The sequence below is a fragment of the Pyrus communis genome, chromosome 17 (assembly GCF_963583255.1).
Source record: "Pyrus communis chromosome 17, drPyrComm1.1, whole genome shotgun sequence".
Taxonomy (NCBI): domain Eukaryota; kingdom Viridiplantae; phylum Streptophyta; class Magnoliopsida; order Rosales; family Rosaceae; genus Pyrus; species Pyrus communis.
In genome coordinates, this window is record NC_084819.1 from 16,370,160 (window position 1) to 16,388,915 (window position 18,756).

Here is an 18,756-nt window from a genome sequence, read left to right on the forward strand (position 1 = left end):
GTAACAATGTAGCTGATAACAATCTCAAACAGAGGAAAAGTATCAAAGACTGCAATCTATTGATTAGATCAAAGACATTGTAGAAGATACTAACATTCATGCACTCATACAAATTAACTAGCCGAGGCATTCGGGTCTGAACAACGGTTCATAGAGATGAACCCAGAAGATGCACATTGCAGATTTGCAGATAGAACAAAAAGAAATGATCTGTAGCAATTAAAATTCGCATTTGACAAAACCAACTGAAGAAATTTAAGGGGACAAAAGTTCGATTGATAGATCTACCAAGAACCATGAATAGACATGAATTCGCTATCTAATCAGAACTAAAGTACACAGATCCATACAAATTGGTCAATAAAATCCACCCTACATATATTTACATAACAAAAACTTCAAATTTATTAATTTTTTGTGGTTTTGAGAGCAAGGTTTTATGTCAATTCAGCTAATTATACCATCATGATCTTGATCGCGATCTAATCACAATGTGGGGAGATAAATCAGATCAACCGCGAGCGGCGACGACGGCTGGCGATGTGGCGGCAGCGACATTGGAAGCAGCGCCGTTGAGGAAGGAGAGGAAACCGGTGGAGGCGGTAGGCTCTTGCTCGTCAAGGAAGAGGTCCTCGGGAACCCTAAAGGCGCCGTGAGCGAAGACGACTGCGGCACCGACGACGAGAGCGGAGATGAGGACGGATCCGACGGATGTGAGGAAGACGACGAAGACGGAGAGGGCGGTGAGGCCCAAGAGGGTCTGGGTGTCGGAAAACGTGCGGCCGAAGATGACGAGGGGCTGATCGGAGGGGCGGAAGAGGTAGAGGAAGAGCCAGGCGGCGAGGAGGCCGAGGAGGACGAGGAGGGAAAAAGGGTGGGTGAAGAGGGAAAGAGCGACGGTGAGGGCGAGAACGGCGAGGTAGTTGACACGGAAGTAGGAGTAGTTCTTGCGAACGCGGACGGTGGCGTCGGAGAAGGATTCTGGCTTGGCGAAGGCGGATCGGTCGAGGAGCTCGGACCAGGGGCGGCGCTGGGCGAGGGCGTTGCGGCAGGTGTCGGAGATGTGGTTGATGAAGGCGCGGAAAGCCGGGGTAGCGATGGGAGCCTGGGACTGGGCCGTGCCGCCGCCGATGGCTGTTGCGGTTGTAGAGACCGGGAGGAGCGGCGGGGGTGTCGGAGTCGACATTTTACGTTCTGGTGTCGGTGGATCTGGATTTTCTGTCTCGGATCTCTCAGATAACTTTTTGGGGGAATTTGTGGAAAAAATTTAGGGGGGTTTTGGTTAAATAACGGGGGACGGAGAGGGGCTAAGTTTAGAGGACTTGTGAGGTTCTGCTTGCTTCGTCGTTACGTTTCGCCGACGGAAAGTCAACGACGAAAACCAGGTCAAAGATATTTTGACAGCCCGATTGGTGAAAGGTGGCCTTTCTTCTTCTTACTGTTTGCTCGGAGGGTTGTACTTGTATCGTTTGAGGGCCTCTCGGCCGCGTAAATCGTCAGAATCCAAATGGACGGCGTAGATGTAGAAGGAACTTAGTTGAACTCTCTTCCACTCGTTTTCTTGTTTTTATTTATTTATTTACCATTATATATATTTTTTCCTTTAACTTCATAGCTAATTAAAAACATTCATCTTGAATCTAGGCGAGAATTTATCGTTTATAGTCAAAATTTAGCTCTTAAATTCATAAATATCAATTTTTATATAAACTCTCTAATCTACCTAAAACGTCACATTAATATACCAAAATACCCTCCTAATTACAAAACCACACACCAAAGAGGTGTTTTTTTTTGTTCGTTCTTTTTCGTTCATTTTCAATTTAGGGTTCTATATTGTAATTCGAAAATATACAAAGAGGATGAACTTGAGAAGGAGGGTATTTGTTCTGACGGAATTGAGCCCATTATATTCTCAAGTTCATTTCATAATTGACAAACTTACAACCAAGACCATGAAGAAAATTACACAAGAAAATTACACAAAAATACAATTTATGTATGTTTTTGTGTAAGATTCAATTGGTATTTTGCATAAAGTTTCATGGAAATTGCCATTAATGGTCTCATGGCATTCTGCATATTAGTTGGATCACCAAAATCAGATTAGCGATTTAATCAAGAGATGGATATTGAGCATGAAAGGTATGCCCAATCCAGCAATTATAACACGTTTGGATCCTTTTGATTTAATGGCCACTGCCATGGCTCCCACCTGTTCTAATAATCTAATTTATTCTTTGAACTTTATACTAGTGGTAGAGTTCTTCGAATTTTACACTTAGGATAGACAAGCAGAATGCGTTTCCATCTTTGCAATGGTGCAGCTAACGTATATTCACGGTGTCTTCCATGTTCAACCATGGCTGTAACTAATATACATTCATGCATGTCCAGGTTACCATTCCCAAAACCTCATTAACAATAACACAAGATTTGAAAGGGTTTTGACGTAACTAGTGTAAATTTTAAGGGCAATTGGGTCTATTCAAGTGGAATTTTGGCTATATTCGAAATATTTTATAAAAACTAACAGTTTTGAATTTACATGTTAATTTGCAAGAAACTATGCCTATTCTGCATCGAGAAAGTCCGATTTCTAATATAGACTTTGAAAACAAATCCGAGTTTAAGATATAGAACAGACCCGGACAGATGCAAACACCAGATAAAATTGATGAACATAACACCAGGATTGCCAACTATGGGTTCCATAACATCATTGATCAGTACCAGATGAAAACAACTTATGCCAAACAGAGAATACAACAAGCCTTCAAACATTCCATTAGGTTCTACTTAAGCATACATACGGAAAATGACAATAAAGTCGTCTGTGATTTCAAAGTACCGTGATAATAATACGAAATCACCACTATATATAAAGCTGTCTGAAAGTTCATGGCGAACTTGAGACATTGTTCAAATGGTAAAACGTACTCTAAAAGGTAGACCCGTTCCATCCAAAGTTGGAACCCTGCAGAATAGCAAACATCGGAATCATCAAACATAGGAACAAGTAGAATAAATTGCTACTAAACATGAGTTTGGTTCCTGCGAGAAGCTAAAAGGAGCAGTGCTTGAGGTTTTAAATAGTAAAGATTTATTTACATGATCTAGTTCTGGTGTAAAGCATGCAAACACTGTGCATATTCTTGACTCTGATGGGCCTAAACAAACAGGAAGAATGCAATGAGAAGAAGCCATGCATATGCAAATGACCCTTTCTATGGAAAATTAAAAAGGCGAGATGTTGGCTTGCCTTGGTGTCATAGAACTTGAGAAAAAATCGTGACTTGGGCACAGACAACTTTGTCTCAAGAATTGCGGCAATTGCAGCACTTAGCTTCTTGTTCACATCAGGATTAAGGCCACCGATGGAGACCAACTCAGCGTATGCAGCTGGCTGCTCAGTCCCACCAAAAGATATGGGTACTGATCCCTTCAGCACAATCATCACATACTGCATATCAACACATTCGACAAGAACAACATCAACCAAAGGATAAAAAGTTTAACCCCAAAAAGTCACTATGAACTTAAAATGAATAATTCTCGTCCAATATCAGTAGAGCATTAATTTTTTTTCTCAGCTAATTCAGGGATAAAACGACATTGAAGTTATCATCAAAAGGCATGCCTATGAGGCTATAACTCAAGGGAAGTGATTTTCGCACACCCTATTTCTCCTCCTACACACCCTGCTTATGGCCTTTCGATTGAATAAATTAAAGGATAATCAAGGGACAGAAATAACCAAGCTTGTACAGAGGAGAAAACTATTGTCCGAAAATCATTTTCCTAAGTCTATTATTACCCTCATCCATGACTAACATTCCTTCTGGGAGTGGTTACAGCAGGACAAAAATCACTTCTAGTGTGATCAGCAAAATTGAAAAGTTCTTAAGTGATTACAGGCAGGCATTAAACCTAAGGCTATTCGACCGACAAAACATAAGAATTAGTGCGAGCTGAAAAATACATTTTTCTTTCTATTATAAGTGAAAAGGGAAGGAGAAAGGATATTGTATCTATCTCGAGTTGCTCTCTCATCCAGGCGATTTGTTCTATTCTCATTTCTCTCTGAGGTCGGGTGCTGGTAGGTGAAGCATCTAGCTAGGGGTTTGAGTCGAATCGCTGAAAGGCCTTGGTTACTAATTCTCCAATTTCGTATAACAAGCCCGAATAACTACGTTGTCTCCAAAACAAAACAAAACAAAACAAAAATCCACAATCCCTAACAAGTTCAACTTACTAAGTAATTTTTACCTTTTTTCTGAATGCTCAAGTTATACATCCTAAAAGTACAGAAATTACTTGGTCATCCCCCAAAACTACCTAGTCGAAATCCCTGAACAAATAGTGTAAATTACCAAAACGATTTACCCTAGTTTTGTTTTAGCAAATATGTACCTAAAACCAAGCTAATTCACATATATACTCTTAATTCATCAAAAATTAATGAAACTAATTTAAAATATGAACACAGAAATACATGAAATTTACAATTTAGGACAAATATTCTAAAATATCAGTAAAATGTTTGTAAATGTCTGAGAGAGAGAGGGAGAAAGTCGTACAGCCTCGGGTTTGCCGATGATCTTGGCGACGGTGGAGGTGGCTTCGGAGAGGATGGCAGAGGTGTCGACGCCTTCCAGGTTCACGTTCGCTGAAATGTTCAGGCACGGCATCGTTTCGTCTTCCCGAACCTTCTCTCTCACTCTCTCTGGCTGTTTTCTGCAAATGCGTTGGTAAACAAAAACCCTCACTCTCTCTCCCGTTCTGTTGTAAGGAGGGAGGATAATATCCAAAATGCCCCTTGTGGGTCCGGCATAATATTTTCACTCTTTGGGCCCATTCTAGTACATCAGATCCGATGATCGGCCCATAAGAGGGGAAAGCACAACTCTGTATTTGCATTTCTGGGCCTTCTCATGTTTAGTTTAAAAGTCCTTCAGTTGAGTAAAATTGGGCTGAAATTTGGGCCTACTGGTTAGAAATCTAAGTCTTGTTTGGTATCTTTTTGGGTTGAAATACGGCCCAAAAGCGGAGTGAATCGACATCATCAACGTGTGAATATTCCTGTACCAACCTTGCTAGTTCTAAGAAATGGAACAATGGACAAAGTGATATAAGTATCTAACACAAAATGAATTAGCAATCGTGAAGATGTCCAAAATCTTCCAAAAACCAATACAAAACTTCATGATCTAGTGTGAAATACTTTCAACACCCTCCCTAACGGAAGGTGCCTGTTGAATTTAATATACGGAGAAATTCTAGCAGTCAAAATTGTCACACCCTAAAATTCGAGGTGCATTAGGGGAACAAAAAAAAAAAAAAAAAAAAAAAAACAAGGTGGTAGTTGAAGAGTGTAAATAAATTATTAAAAAAAAAAGAGTCAGACAAGAAAATCTAAACTCATCAAATCAAATACGAGGAAAGTGGAAAGCTACTAGTGAAACTTTAAGATTCAATAATAAAGCGCTTCCTGTTGTACGCATAAAACGACATGTAGCATAAAATTCATTAAAAATATCTCGTTTGTCCAATGAGTGTGAAATTTTTCCAGACTCATAATAGACATACAGGGACTAACTTGAGTCAAGGTTCTGTGGGTTTTTGAGTAAAAAAACTGAAGTCTAAAACATGCATACCGAAGTTTTTCCAACCTTTCGAACAAGATATCCGTCATCCGCTATATTTAGTCTCACTTGTCCCAAATTTACATGTGATTCGTATATCATCTCTCGTTGTACAATTTGACTAGTTTGTCACAAAACATGTGAATAGTACAACCCTCCTCCTCATAGAGAGGAAAACTACTTCTCCCTAAAATATGCGTATGGTATGGTCCAGCCTAACACCACCCGGTGGTGAATGCTATGTAGCTGGGACGCATAAATGGTAAACTTTCCGGATTCAAAAGCAACGGTGCAATGAATTTCATCTTTTTTTTTTGCACATCACTCAATTGTCATATCTTTCGAGGTGCTATTATCTGCAATTTAAAAAGAATTACGCTCATGAATTATGTACTTTTTTTTAATATATTTTTTGGAAATATATATATATATATATAATTTAAAATGCGTAATAAGTTTTTTGAAATGTCAGTAATAATTTTTTTTTTTTCTCGTGAATTTTCCGTTGGTGGTGGTGGGTGGGACCCAATTCTCTTTTCTCTCTTTCATCTATGATTCCACCATTTGGGACTTGAGTTGAGATCGTACAGGACTACTTTATGAAGCATTTTTGTTTCTAAGGGCATTTGTTAGAAACACATTGAAAATTTTTATTAAAAAATGCAAGTGCAAGTGCTTTTTAGAAAAAGCAATAGGGAGTGCTTTCTAAATGATGGTTTTTTTTTTTCTTTTTTTTTTTTTGGAAAGACCTCCTATGTAGCAAATTCATTGTCTTTTCCCCAACAAAAGCAAAAATATTTTTAATTACCAGAAAACATTTTTAACTGTTCTAAAAGCAATCATAAACAAACTCGTAACTCTCGTATAACTTTTGGATTGAGATCAAAATCAAATTAGAGTTTTGTGTCTATGGTTCATTGGATAAGCCCTCATCTGCATGGACCCATATGAAAAGTTAGCCTACTGCGTGGATGACAAGAAAAAAGTTGGTTCCCAAATATTATTGGACTAGATACAGAACTTCACTATTTGGAATCGGTACTATTCATTCGTTGATTTTTTGCATCACAAGTTCACACCGTGCATAAAAACAATAGATCGGATTTGGCATCCCTTATTTTGTTGAAGAACAACATTAGGTATTTTCATTTTACAGTTTAGAACCTGTAGGAGTACTTAAATCAACTACTTTAAGAAAAAATCGGGTTTTCGGGATCGAAAGCTTGGACTCAAAAATCGTGCCGAGAGTGGCGATCAGTTGCCTCTTCACGGTGGTGGTAATGCCACCCATTGCTACTAACTCGCCATATGACGCCGGTATAGTGGTACTCTTCCCGAACGATATGGGCACCGATCCCTTAAGTACCACCATCACAAACTGCAAGCAAAGAGAAATTCAATAATTAAAAAAAAAACAATGAGTATTCGAGGAATGCTGAGTATAGTCGTTCATGTCCGAGTGAATAACTCTTAATCATTATTGATGCATTGTCAAGCCTACATGACCAAGACTGAACCACTCGCACGTGGACGACATATACTCAAGTACAACCCTAGATAAGATAAGTTGGCACGTAAGAGTCAAATTAGGCAGAAATGCGTAAGCAGTAGTGACTATTAAGTGAGGAAGTAGTGCGCTTCCAACCAAATGGACAGGACAGCTACTCCAGTGCCTTATATTATGTCAACAAGTGGTCCTTAATCACTCCTAATTAATACACTAGTTAATCAGATAGCAACTGACTTTTAGAATTTAAAACCCTAATCTACTCGTCAACTGGAGATCTTCAATCACTGCTAGAGTTTCCTACCCCAAAAACAAACGTTAAAAAAATAAAAAAAATAACTACCAGATTGAACAGAGTCTCTCAGCAGCCCTTGAACTTCAACAGAAGGGCTTTGGCTAAGGCAGGAGAATAACTTGCATTCGAAAAGTTATTGCCGCGATAACAACAGCCAATAAGGAATACATAATGTCATCGCAAAGCTAAATGCGTGTCAGTATATTTATTGGCTTGGGATGTTGACACAGTGACATTCCAGGTGTTGTCGTTTGTCATTTCTGAACCATCAAAAAATTCCCTTATGCGATCAGATTAGGACATGGCATCCCCATCTGCTTAAGCTGACTTTCAAACTTGGCAGATGAATGAACAGAACCCAGAAATTACCATTTTACAGAGATGAGATTTTGATGCTGGTTAATTGATTAGAGAAACGTTCTTTCGATTCTACAACTCAAAAGACTTATTGAAAAAAAAACAATCCAGATGAAATCCCACTTCTGAATAAAGAACGAAAACAAAACAGAATAAGTGATCGCAGTGCCCAAAAGGATGTTCATATCTCAATGCTACATAAACGATCAAAACCCTAGCTTGCTCGACTAAAAGCCAGTTAGTAGGTTTAGACTCTAGAAATAATCACTTGTGCATTAGAGAACTCTGGCCACTCAAACGTTACCTAATTTGGGTTGTAAACAAAAAGTTAAACCTATTGTTCTTTACAATCAACGGTTAACTAACAGACGCTGCAAACTGTTGACACCCGATTTCCAACATAAACTGTGTGTTTTTGTGTGAAAGTGAGAGAGAAAGAGAGCGCTTACATTTTCGGGCTTTCCGGTAATGGCAGAGATGGCTTTGGTGGCTTCGGAAAAGATGGAATCAGTGTCGACTCCGTCAAGGTTGACGTTGGTGGAGATATAAAGGCAAGGCATGTTTATGAGCTTCTGATCTTCCTTCTTTTTGGTTTTTTTTTTGTTGAGTTGTCAAACTCCAAACCCCAAAACTCGTTTGTGAATTTGTATTGGGAAATAGTATGGGATTAAAGCTTGAGATTAGAACGAGACAACGGCTCCTTATAAGAGCAAACCCACTTCATAAAATCTACACGTTTTCCCCGTTTCGCTTATACGAGACACTAAATTTTATACAAGAGAAATGACCATACATTTGGTAACCTCATAACTTACGTATTATTGAGAATTTGAGATGACTCGATGATGAAACAACGTTTGCGGCTTGCTTTTAAATTTCGATACTAAATTATTTAAACGTTAGTGGCTATGTAGCGATATAATCTAATAGTATATATTTACATTTATAAGTGTAAGGTTTAAGGTTTAAGGTTCAATTTTCGTAAATGATGAGTTTAATACTAAATATTCCGCACTTGTTAGCGTAAATAATGGTGCATGGCAATATGGTACGTGTCATGACAGTTTGAACTCAATTATTAATAATGAAAATACCAGTCACTTTTTCACAATGAATTTAGGCTTAAACCTTACGGAAATGGATCATCTCCGAATCCCTTTCCACCAAATCCACCTAGTTCGGGGTCCGGACCGTTGGAATTTGATCAAACGGCTACATTTATTCCCTTATTTGTAGCCGTTAGATCAAATTTTAACGGTTCCAAACCTTACCTTCTCAATTACACTTTTTTAATCCTCGAGTTGACATGTATATTTTCTCGAGTTGTCATGTTCATTTTCTCTTATCATCCTAAATAATTGTAATTTTACTATTCCAAAAAGGAGGAAGGCTAACACAGCCTTCCTTATTTGATTATTTTTTGTGTCTTTTCCATTCAACTTTTGATATGTGTACGATCACATTAAATTGAAAACTTTAATGTCCTCGAAAATACACTTATACCCTTAATAAATAAACCAAATTAAATATAAAATAAAATTATAAAGTTCTAGCCCCACCCACTATTTTGAAAACAAACACAAAACAGAAGGCAAGTAGAGAACATAACCACTACTAGCATTCATCTTCGGAAATATAACAAAAATGGAAACCAAAACAAAAATACGAAAACGGGCAAGTTGTAGATCTCTCTTGTAATTAGAGTCTTCCTCTTTAACTCACTTCATCTTAAGTTTAAAAAGGAAAAACAAAAAAACAAACAACAATCCCCACACAACAAACCGTCACTACCCCTCTTTGGCGGCGGTTTGCCGGCGCCTCTCCCTGCACCTTTAAAATTAAAACAACGTAAATAATGCCCTTTAAAATTTTGACTTTTCTTGCTAAGTCTAGTCTGCCCACATTGAACATAAATAATTTATTCCCCGCCCCATCACCAAAAAAAAATATAAATAATTTATACAACCATGAGAGTTCTAGAATACAAATCATTTCTCCCCTCCTCCCCGCCGCCATTGGTTCCGCCGGCTGCTCCCCAATGTGAACGAACACCTTCCCAACGACAACGAGTCAGCAACACGACTCTCTCTCTAGGTCATGCTTTGGCCTAGAATTAATTTTAAAGTGGGATTTCACCAATGAAATTCAACCCATTAGCAAGTAATTTGCTAGGGAATGAGAACTTTTCAACATCAAATTCCCAAGAGAAATACTAAGAAGACGCTCTCAAAAGTGGAGCTCTCAAATATGATTTCACCAATGAAACTAAAACGTAATGCCAAATACACATTTCTTGTATTTTAAAACTAATAAAGGCATCTGTCACTTAATACTATGGTCTAGTGATATTTATTTTCATTTGTAAGTGAGTTTAGGTTTGATTCTCGCCAAAATCAAAGTTGAACCATATTATTATAGTAAGTCCATTGTAAAGCTTAGCCAACTCCTCCACCCCTTAGTGTAGATATTATTGTTTGTTAAAAAAAGAAAAAAACAATATTATCTACACTAAGACCTCTGATTTACAAGTAAAGAGAAATATCGCTAGACCACAGTATTAAGCGGTAGTTCATAAGTTTTACTCCAGTGAGATGGGAAAGCCTTTTTTTTTTTTGGACACACATGAATTAGAATTAATCTCCTTCTTTCAGAGCAACTTCAAATCTATTGTTAATTGATTAGTTATTAATTCATGTACCGCCCAAAATGTCAACTAAAAATAGATTTGAAGTTGTTGTCAGATTTGACAGCAAATCAATTCATGTCACGGCCAAGTCATGGAAGAATTGACATTTTGTTTGGAAAACACTAATGTTGTCTTTTTTTTTTCATGTTATTGGTGATGTTGGCCCTTTTGCATTTTCTCTGAAGATGCTCTTATGCATCTTTGGTACCAGATGAGGCATCAACTTAATTTTAGCCGACCCAAATTGTACCAAAGCATAACCTATATTGTGAAAGTTTGAACTCAAATAGAAAATTCCAAACATTTGCTCGTTTTTCACTAAATTAATTCCTCGAGATTTTTGGGTATCAAGTATTAAAATGTTATTAAATGTGGACTACTATCATATATCAAATCGCATGCATAGAATACAACTTACTCAGGAGCGACCGTACGCAATGGTCTAGGCGTTGTTGATCTGTGTAAATAACATGATTGGTCCATGATTCGGATATGAAAGCACTAATTAGTGACGAAATTGACCAAACAATTAACGGTGCGAGCATGATGAAATGACCCGATTAGCAACTAGGAAAAGATCAAGTCATACTTTGAACGATTTAGAGGCTTCTAATTCTTTGTTCAAGTCACCATATATATATGATTTAAACATCAAGAAATGCACTCGTTTTTTAAGGATTGAATGTGTTTCAATAATACAAAGATTATAATACAAAGATTAAACCATGCTTTTTACGTTGAAGTTTAGTGTGAAGAGCATTATTTTCTTTTCAGACACAAATCAATACGAGGAAAAGAACAATCGAACATGGAATATCAGATACATCGATAAATACATCCAGTAACTTGAATCACTAACTTTTTTACTTAACAAGAGGGAACATGGGAATAGGGAAAGTAACGAAAGGAAACCATATCAACTAGTCTTCCCTAGGTGATCCTCATTCTTGATTTTTCAGGTATCCAATTGCGGATTCTAAACGAAAACTCACATATTTTTTTCCTCCTGTTTCTATATGTACTAAGTAAACACAAGGTAAGCTATAAATTGAAATGATTTCAATACTCAAATTTACGTAACATATAGAACTCAAGAATTAGAATGATTCCATTTCTCATTCTTGATACGTAAGTAAACACGTCGTAGGAGTTATATTGCGTGACTTTGAACATCCTTTAATTATAGAAAAAGTTTCATAAGTTTAGTTAATTCGCACTAATTAAACCTTTTTAATAATTAAAGCGATAGAGGAAGATTCCTATTTGGGAACGTCAATTGGCTTCTCGTCCTTCTCAACAAGATCGCAAAAGTTGATTTATTTATTATTATTATTATTTTTTTTTTGTGTGAATAAAAGTTTAGATGGTGATTGATTAGTCTCACCATAACGTTAGGATATACCCATAATCTTGCGCTGAAATGATTTACACATGACACCTAACTGACAATTGCCATCTGTATGAATTTACGTAAAAATTTACATCACGCACCAATAGAAGTACTAATAGCGAGACTCAAACATTGATAAGACACATAAGACAGAAACCTTACTAAATAAGCCAACCCCTCGTTGGCATATGCTGGCTAGCTTTATTTAACGCCATGAAATATATGGTTATATTTTTATTCAATTTCATGGTGGAAACACATATGTTTCAAAGCAAGGGTTATGGCTACGCCACATTCCATTATTAAAGCAGATAATCTTCTTTTCCACCACCCCAAGTGCTTCAAATAAAATACATCCAGCCTTCTTTAACCAATAGTCTCGCGTGCAAATAAATTTAAAAAAAGAAAAAAAAGATTTAGATTAGTTAAAAAGCTAAATAATGTGTTTCCACGTTTGAATCCTCCATCAAACAATTTAAATTAGTTTAAAATCGATTGTAATTATTACGAGTTTAAAATTGAATATTGTTTGTCTAAATAAGTAGGTTAAAGTACTTATATATAATAGTATATAGCCTCTTGTCACACGCGTAACTGTTTAACAATTGGTCTTACATTTTAAATTCAGTTTTTTTTAATGATATTTTTTGTTAAAAAATAGGAAATTTAAGTTATTTTTTATATATTTTTTATCAAAAAAATTATTCGAAAATAAATTGGAAGTCAACCAAAAAACCCACTAAGGGGTGGAGAAGTAGGCTAAGCTTTAATTCAAAATTAAAATGTGTTGAATTACTTTAACTCCTCTTAATTCAATTTTAATTTTTGAAATTCTTGAGGCAATTTATGGTTTTTTTTTTTTTTTTTTTGTTGGAAAATTTGGAAAAAATAACCACAATTTAGACTCCGTATGGAATTATAGCCACCATTTAAATAGGCTTGGAAATGGAAGACACGTACAAATTCTTTCTCTTCATAGAATCCAACCAAATCGATTTGAAGATTTGAGCTAAATTGTATATCTGTAGCATAAAATCAAGTATTCAATTCTTGCAATTGAATTCCGAATCCAAATTCTTTGATTGAATTTTGGTTAAAGATTGAAAAGCTACAAACCAAAAGCTAAAAGTTAAAAGCCAGAAACCAAGAGGCAACCTTTTTACAAGCTGAAATGGGGTGGTGTATCATGGCTTGCCTGAAACGGAAACCCTATACCTTGTGTTGGATTGGAGATCTCCGCTCCTCGGAGGAGAGCTGAAAGTTTGAAGCTTTGGAGGTGGAGGAGAGAACCTCATGGGTATATTAGTATTTTACATCCATTTTTGGTTATAATTATCATAAACTTAAAATGGTGGCTATAATTCTATATGAAATCTGCCACTTAGTACTACGGTCTAGTGGTATTTCTCTTCACTTGTAAGTGAGAAGTTTTAGATTCAATTCTCGTCAAAGATGAATTTGAATCACATTATTACTAACAAATATATATGAGATCCAAAGTTTACTTAATTTTCCAAATTTCCTTTTTTTTTTAGTGCTTCAACATTTTAAAGTGCTCCCTTTATATATTTAGATACATATCTATACAGATAGAAAAGAAAATAAACAAAGTGGATCCCAGAGTATTTATCCCTGCATCGACGAGGTCGTAGGTTCAAATTTTTTCACCCACAATATCACTATTATAGATTAAAAAGTAAATAAATTAGAGTTGGCCCATCTGACTCGAGTTATGGACCGGAACAAAGACACGACCCATGAACCGGTCGAAGTAGATCCCCACGACCCATGTACCGGTCCAAGTAGATCCCCGGATAGTCCGCCAAGGAGAAACGGCGCGTTTCGGTTCTCCCCGCTCCCGGGTGTTTTCCTTTTGAAACACTGCAGCGTAGCAGAACCGAAGCTTGACCACTGCAATGGAGGACCACGTGCTCCTCACGTGCGGTCACCCTCTCAACCTCCCGACAATTTCCGCCGACGAACCTCTCTCTCCCAAAGTCCTGCCTCCCCTGAGATCCCTCATCGTCAACCCCTCAACTCCCGGGCCCACAATCACCTTCATCCTCGAAACCCTAACTCGCTCTCTCCGACTCAGTCGTGACCCGCTCACCATCCGGTTCACTCTCAAGCTCCTCTCCGACCTGGCCTCGCGACACCCCCACCTCTCGTCCTTCGTATTCGACTCGGTCCGTTCCCACCTCCTCTCCACCGAGTCGCCCCGCGTTGCTGCCGACTCACTCGACGCGCTTGCTTCAATCGTGGAGAGCAACCGAGCCCTAGCTCCCGGAATTGAAGAATTGGACGACCGGCTGTTCGCCTCGCTGTGTTTCAGTCCGTCTCGCTCCGTACGGCCGTGGCTGCTCAGAAACGCCGAGAGGTTCGGCGTACAGCCTCATTTGCTGTTCACTCTGCTTCTAGGGTTTACGAAGGATCCATATCCGAATGTGAGAAAAGAGGCGTTGGACGGGCTCGTTGGGTTGAGTGAGAACGGTGTGATCGAGGACCGTGACATGATCGAAGGCTGCTATTTTCGTGCCGTTGAGCTCCTAAACGACATGGAAGATTGCGTTCGGTTGACTGCCGTTCGCACGGTGAGCTTTGCTAATTACATTGAATGATTGATATCTCTGTTTCCTTTTCGATTTTGTGTGCTAAGTGCTAACTTTGTTTATGCATTGTGCATTTATGAATGAACACACAGGTGTGTTCTTGGGGTCTAATGCTCGTGGCGTGCAATTTGGAGACGAAAGCATATTGGTCCGATGAAGTATTTGTCAAAGTAATTTCTTATTACTGATCAGACTATCTGTCTTAATTGTAGTTAAATATTTTTAATTGAGTATAGTTGAAACCTGGATTTGCTTAATAAATTGAGCTTTGGAAATTGGTGTCTACAGTCATCAAGTTATTAGCTTTTCCCTTTAGTTTCGGTTCGTGCTGACTTGAACTTGTACACACCACTCATGGTTTATGCATATTGTCCATATAGTCTTACTAATTTGTTTGGGTCAAATTTTGTCTAGGAGATCATTAAGGAAAGCCACACTTTACCCTGCATTGTTGAATGGTAGGACATTCTCTTCCTATCATTCTGTCTCAAAGTTGGAAAATTTATAAGCGTCATGTAGAGTTCCTACCCTGATGTTTGTGTATGTTTGTAGCTTTGTTCAACGGTGAGAGACATGAGCATGGAGGTTAGGGTTGAAGCTTTTTATGCTCTTGGGAAGATAAAGTTGGTATCTGAGGATATTCTTTTGCAAACCCTGTCAAAGAGAGTTCTGGTAACCACAAAAGGAAAGGGATCTTTTGTTCAGTGCTCTGATGAACAACTAGAAGTATCAGGTTCAAGTGTTGCTGGAGCTTTTGTGCATGGACTAGAGGATGAATTTCACGAGGTAACTTTTATTTTCTCTGTTCTGCAAGGGAACCTTACCATGTGCATGCTTTCTAATTAGGAATTGTTTGTGAATCTTGAAGGTGCGAAAAGCTGCCTGTCATGCATTGAGGACACTGGCCATACTCTCTGCCAAGTTTGCTGGAGAAGCCTTAAACTTATTGATGGATGTACTGAATGATGACTCAATACTTGTTCGGTTACAAGCTTTTGAAACTATGCATCAAATGGCTACCTTTGACCTTCTGAAGGTGCAAGAAGCACACATGCATATGGTAATGTTCTGGAATTCTTTTAGTCATCTAATTAAACATAATAAGTGACAGAACATCTGATTCACCTACTGCTTATGGGTGCAAACGCATCTTATACTTTGAGGTGGCAGTGAAATGAGCCATTTAAGCGCTTCCATGTACCAGATATCTTCAGTGTCTTCATCAAATCGTACATGCTGCCCAATATTGTTTTGATTTTTGCAGTTTCTTGGCACTCTGGTTGACAATGATACCCTTATAAGATCTTCCGCAAGGAAAGTACTTAAATTGGCAAAGCTGCCTCAGTTAAAGATGTTTAGGTTAACTATTGATGCTCTTCTAGAAAATATGGAAAGATATCCACAGGTTAGCTTTCCATTATTTCCTCGCTCAAAGTTGCAGATTGTTTCGATTCAATTAATTCAAATTTCTTGTTTCCAGGATGAAGCTGATGCATTATCTGCTTTGTTTCATATTGGACGAAATCATGGAAAGTTTGTGGTCCGCATGATTGAGGAAGTTTCTCCACAGGTTAGCGTGCCTCTATTTGCTGTCAAATTATCGTTAATATTATATAAATACCACGACCCAACTTCCTGTCGAGTTGGGCAGCTCCCAAATATGAAATTCAATCCTGCTCAGTGATACCAAACGGTGTTCCTGACAGGGTCTATTCAAATATAATGATGCATGACATGAATCAAGATTTATCATAAATTAGTCTTTCAGCTGAATGCAACTTAATTCTCTTTTCAACGGAGCTTGTATTGTGGTCTTATGGTCAAAAAGATGGATAAAAGCTATTTGAAAGCATGGCATGGAACAGCACCAAGGAAAATATCGTCTCACCCTTTTGTTTGCTTACATTGTTTGTGTTACAGGCTTTAGGAGTTTTCTTATATCTGGAAATGGCTTGAAAGTATCAATTATATTTCTTATGCTTACATTCTGTATTTGTTTGTAACTATAATTTCGAGGGAGATTATATTCACACACCCCAAATTACTTCCCCGCACCTTTTTAATTTTTAAATATTTTTCTATCAAGTGTTAGTGGTGTGTAGAAAATATTAAAAAATTAAAGGGGTGTGGGAGAAGTAATTTGAGGTTTGTGAATATAATCTCTCTAATTTCTATTCAAAAAAGTTGATTGTCACTGTTCCTTTTTTCTACTTTTTCTATCAGATGGAGCCAATTTCTAATGGAAAGTTGGACTTTGATAGCATGAGAGTGGCCGGCTTGCTAGTTCTGGCCATCTCAGCTCCAGTTTCAGATGAACGTGATTGCAATATTCCACCTGCAATATTTTCTTATGCAGTAACGTACCTGGGAAGGATTTCTCATGCACTGAGTGATATTATCAATCAAAATAGCCTTTTGGATTATTTGTCTCGGTGCAGTAGATCCCCAGGACCATATGATGTAAAGTTCAACAACTTCAACTTTAAAGCGGGGGAGCCATGCTTGCCGTTACTTGAAAATGATGGTTCAACCTGTACTAGTAACAAGATGACTGGTTCAGCTGAAACCTCTGAAATGGTGTCTCCAATAATGGAGCCAAGGGAAGTAGGAACTTCACTTGTAGCATACCAGCTAGAGGTGCATGATGAAGTGACTAAGTTAGTGAATGTTGTTCTTGCAAGGGCGAAGGATATCTGGCCACTTGTACAATCAGGATTCGTGAATGAAGTAATGAGGACTTTGAGGTAACACATTACTTTCTCTCGTTGTCCGTTGACATTATTTGTTTTCCCTAAAATAGGAAAAAATAGACAAAATAAAACAAAAGTTTCCCTTCAGGCACCAGAAAGATATGCATGCTTTGAGATTATGCATTATACCATCTAGTCGGGAGACTGGGTTTAATGGGATCATCCTGCCAAAGGAATGTCTGATATATAATTCAAATTATGACACGTTTGCAAGCATGCATATTTACCATAAATTTTGAACATATTTGATATCCTAATCGCCTCTTTCAGTGCTTCCTGCTTATTTGTTTTGTAAAATTGTTTTGCAGAAGTTGCAAGGAAGAGCTGGCAACATTCACTTCTGACTCGCTTCCATCTGCGGGTGTTTTGCCCTTCACGAAGCAATACGTTCAGATAATGAAACTGCTTACAAAGGCATGGATGAACTTTCTGCCTTCAGTGCTTTTTCCTCCTTATGGAATGGGAGAATTAGACTTGGTATTAAGAAAGCTGGACACAAGGCTTAGAGATCTGAAGAGTACATTTATAAGATTGTCTAAAGGGGAGGAGTTGCATATCTTGGAGCTGATACTAGTGACCTGTTTGCTCAGATTGTCGAAAGTAGAAATTTGCTGCCATCTTCGAACCTTGAGAAAGCTCTCTAGTACGATGTCACAGGTTGAATCTCTCCTTAGAGATGGATCTCTTCAACCTTCCAGGTTTATAACTGAAGTTGAGAAGTTATCATCGGAAACCGGTACCTCTCTCAATGAAGCTTCCTGTAATCCCCGCCTTTTTCAAAGAGCACTTGAAAGCTTCTCCCTCAAGCAGCTTGTGTTGAGTGGTGGAATCAAGCACGTAAACGCAGAGCTGGATATACCCGACAACAGCCACGAAAATCCTCTCCGGTTTGTCCCAGGACTGCCCATTGGCATACCCTGCCATATCACACTCCATAACGTTTTGGCCGAAAGTCGGCTGTGGCTGAAGATGACTGTAAATGAAGACGACGATTCAACTCGATTTGTGTTTTTGGATTTAAACCTTTTCGGAGGCTCCGAAGATATCCGTATCTTTACGTTTAGTCCACCCTTTTACGGAACCCCAAAAGCATTTTCTTTCACAATTAAGGTGTGTATCTGTATGGAATGTTTGTCCGAGGTTGAGGATGTCTCCTCTGTCAAAAGTCGGGGCCCTAGACATGAACTAACGTATCTTTGTCGAGACAAGGATGTTTATCTTTCTATGATCAAGTAAAAGGATCGAGTAACTTATTTTATTCTGTTAATTGAAGAAATTTACCACAACGATTTCTGTCAGCAAAGAAATTTATGGATTCAACAGTTGTTGGTCCTATTTGCGGGAAGGGATTAAGATGCTAGGCATTTAGTCGGAGTGGGTTGGGATTTTGTACCTAGGCGAGTAGGCAGATTAAATTAAATTTATTATATAAAATGTAAATAAGTGTTTACTTACATTCTAAAAACAACTATACTTATTGAGAATTTAGGAAAGTTTAAACTTAAAACTTAAGCTAT

At 38.0% G+C, this 18,756-nt stretch overlaps 4 protein-coding genes across 4 annotated transcripts; 1 reads left to right on the forward strand and 3 right to left on the reverse strand.

Annotated features, from left to right (window-relative positions):
* Positions 1–211: 211 nt before the first annotated feature.
* LOC137722745 (PRA1 family protein B4-like) lies at positions 212–1,477 on the reverse strand. The gene has a single exon (XM_068461824.1). The coding sequence runs from the start codon at positions 1,184–1,186 to the stop codon at positions 512–514; it is 675 nt and encodes a 224-aa protein (XP_068317925.1). The 5' UTR covers positions 1,187–1,477; the 3' UTR covers positions 212–511.
* A 1,218-nt stretch (positions 1,478–2,695) lies between these two features.
* On the reverse strand, positions 2,696–4,768 carry LOC137721913 (uncharacterized). The gene is made up of 3 exons (XM_068460937.1): positions 4,581–4,768; positions 3,263–3,463; positions 2,696–2,977 (listed from the first exon to the last, which is right to left on the reverse strand). Exons 1-3 carry the CDS (start codon positions 4,689–4,691, stop codon positions 2,942–2,944), a joined length of 348 nt encoding a protein of 115 aa, XP_068317038.1. The 5' UTR covers positions 4,692–4,768; the 3' UTR covers positions 2,696–2,941.
* Positions 4,769–6,671: 1,903 nt separating this feature from the next.
* On the reverse strand, positions 6,672–8,495 carry LOC137723509 (uncharacterized). Its single transcript, XM_068462706.1, has 2 exons — positions 8,254–8,495; positions 6,672–7,023 (listed from the first exon to the last, which is right to left on the reverse strand). The coding sequence occupies exons 1-2, from the start codon at positions 8,362–8,364 to the stop codon at positions 6,796–6,798; spliced, it is 339 nt and encodes a 112-aa protein (XP_068318807.1). The 5' UTR covers positions 8,365–8,495; the 3' UTR covers positions 6,672–6,795.
* A 5,060-nt stretch (positions 8,496–13,555) lies between these two features.
* On the forward strand, positions 13,556–18,500 carry LOC137722979 (protein SIEL). Its single transcript, XM_068462119.1, has 8 exons — positions 13,556–14,471; positions 14,582–14,659; positions 15,042–15,275; positions 15,358–15,549; positions 15,754–15,894; positions 15,970–16,059; positions 16,713–17,233; positions 17,548–18,500. The coding sequence occupies exons 1-8, from the start codon at positions 13,797–13,799 to the stop codon at positions 18,473–18,475; spliced, it is 2,859 nt and encodes a 952-aa protein (XP_068318220.1). The 5' UTR covers positions 13,556–13,796; the 3' UTR covers positions 18,476–18,500.
* Positions 18,501–18,756: the final 256 nt, after the last annotated feature.

Bases quoted from the DNA above. Each gene is read 5' to 3' on its own strand.
- LOC137722745 (XM_068461824.1), bottom strand. From the start codon at position 1,186: ATGTCGACTCCGACACCCCCGCCGCTCCTCCCGGTCTCTACAACCGCA.
- LOC137721913 (XM_068460937.1), bottom strand. From the start codon at position 4,691: ATGCCGTGCCTGAACATTTCAGCGAACGTGAACCTGGAAGGCGTCGAC. The intron at 3,464-4,580 runs GTACGACTTTCT...GTTGATATGCAG, and splicing joins TCATCGGCAAACCCGAGGCT to TATGTGATGATTGTGCTGAA. The intron at 2,978-3,262 runs GCAAGCCAACAT...GCTATTCTGCAG, and splicing joins TCAAGTTCTATGACACCAAG to GGTTCCAACTTTGGATGGAA.
- LOC137723509 (XM_068462706.1), bottom strand. From the start codon at position 8,364: ATGCCTTGCCTTTATATCTCCACCAACGTCAACCTTGACGGAGTCGAC. The intron at 7,024-8,253 runs GTAAGCGCTCTC...CTTTGCTTGCAG, and splicing joins TTACCGGAAAGCCCGAAAAT to TTTGTGATGGTGGTACTTAA.
- LOC137722979 (XM_068462119.1), top strand. From the start codon at position 13,797: ATGGAGGACCACGTGCTCCTCACGTGCGGTCACCCTCTCAACCTCCCG. The intron at 14,660-15,041 runs GTAATTTCTTAT...GTATGTTTGTAG, and splicing joins CCGATGAAGTATTTGTCAAA to CTTTGTTCAACGGTGAGAGA. The intron at 17,234-17,547 runs GTAACACATTAC...ATTGTTTTGCAG, and splicing joins GAAGTAATGAGGACTTTGAG to AAGTTGCAAGGAAGAGCTGG.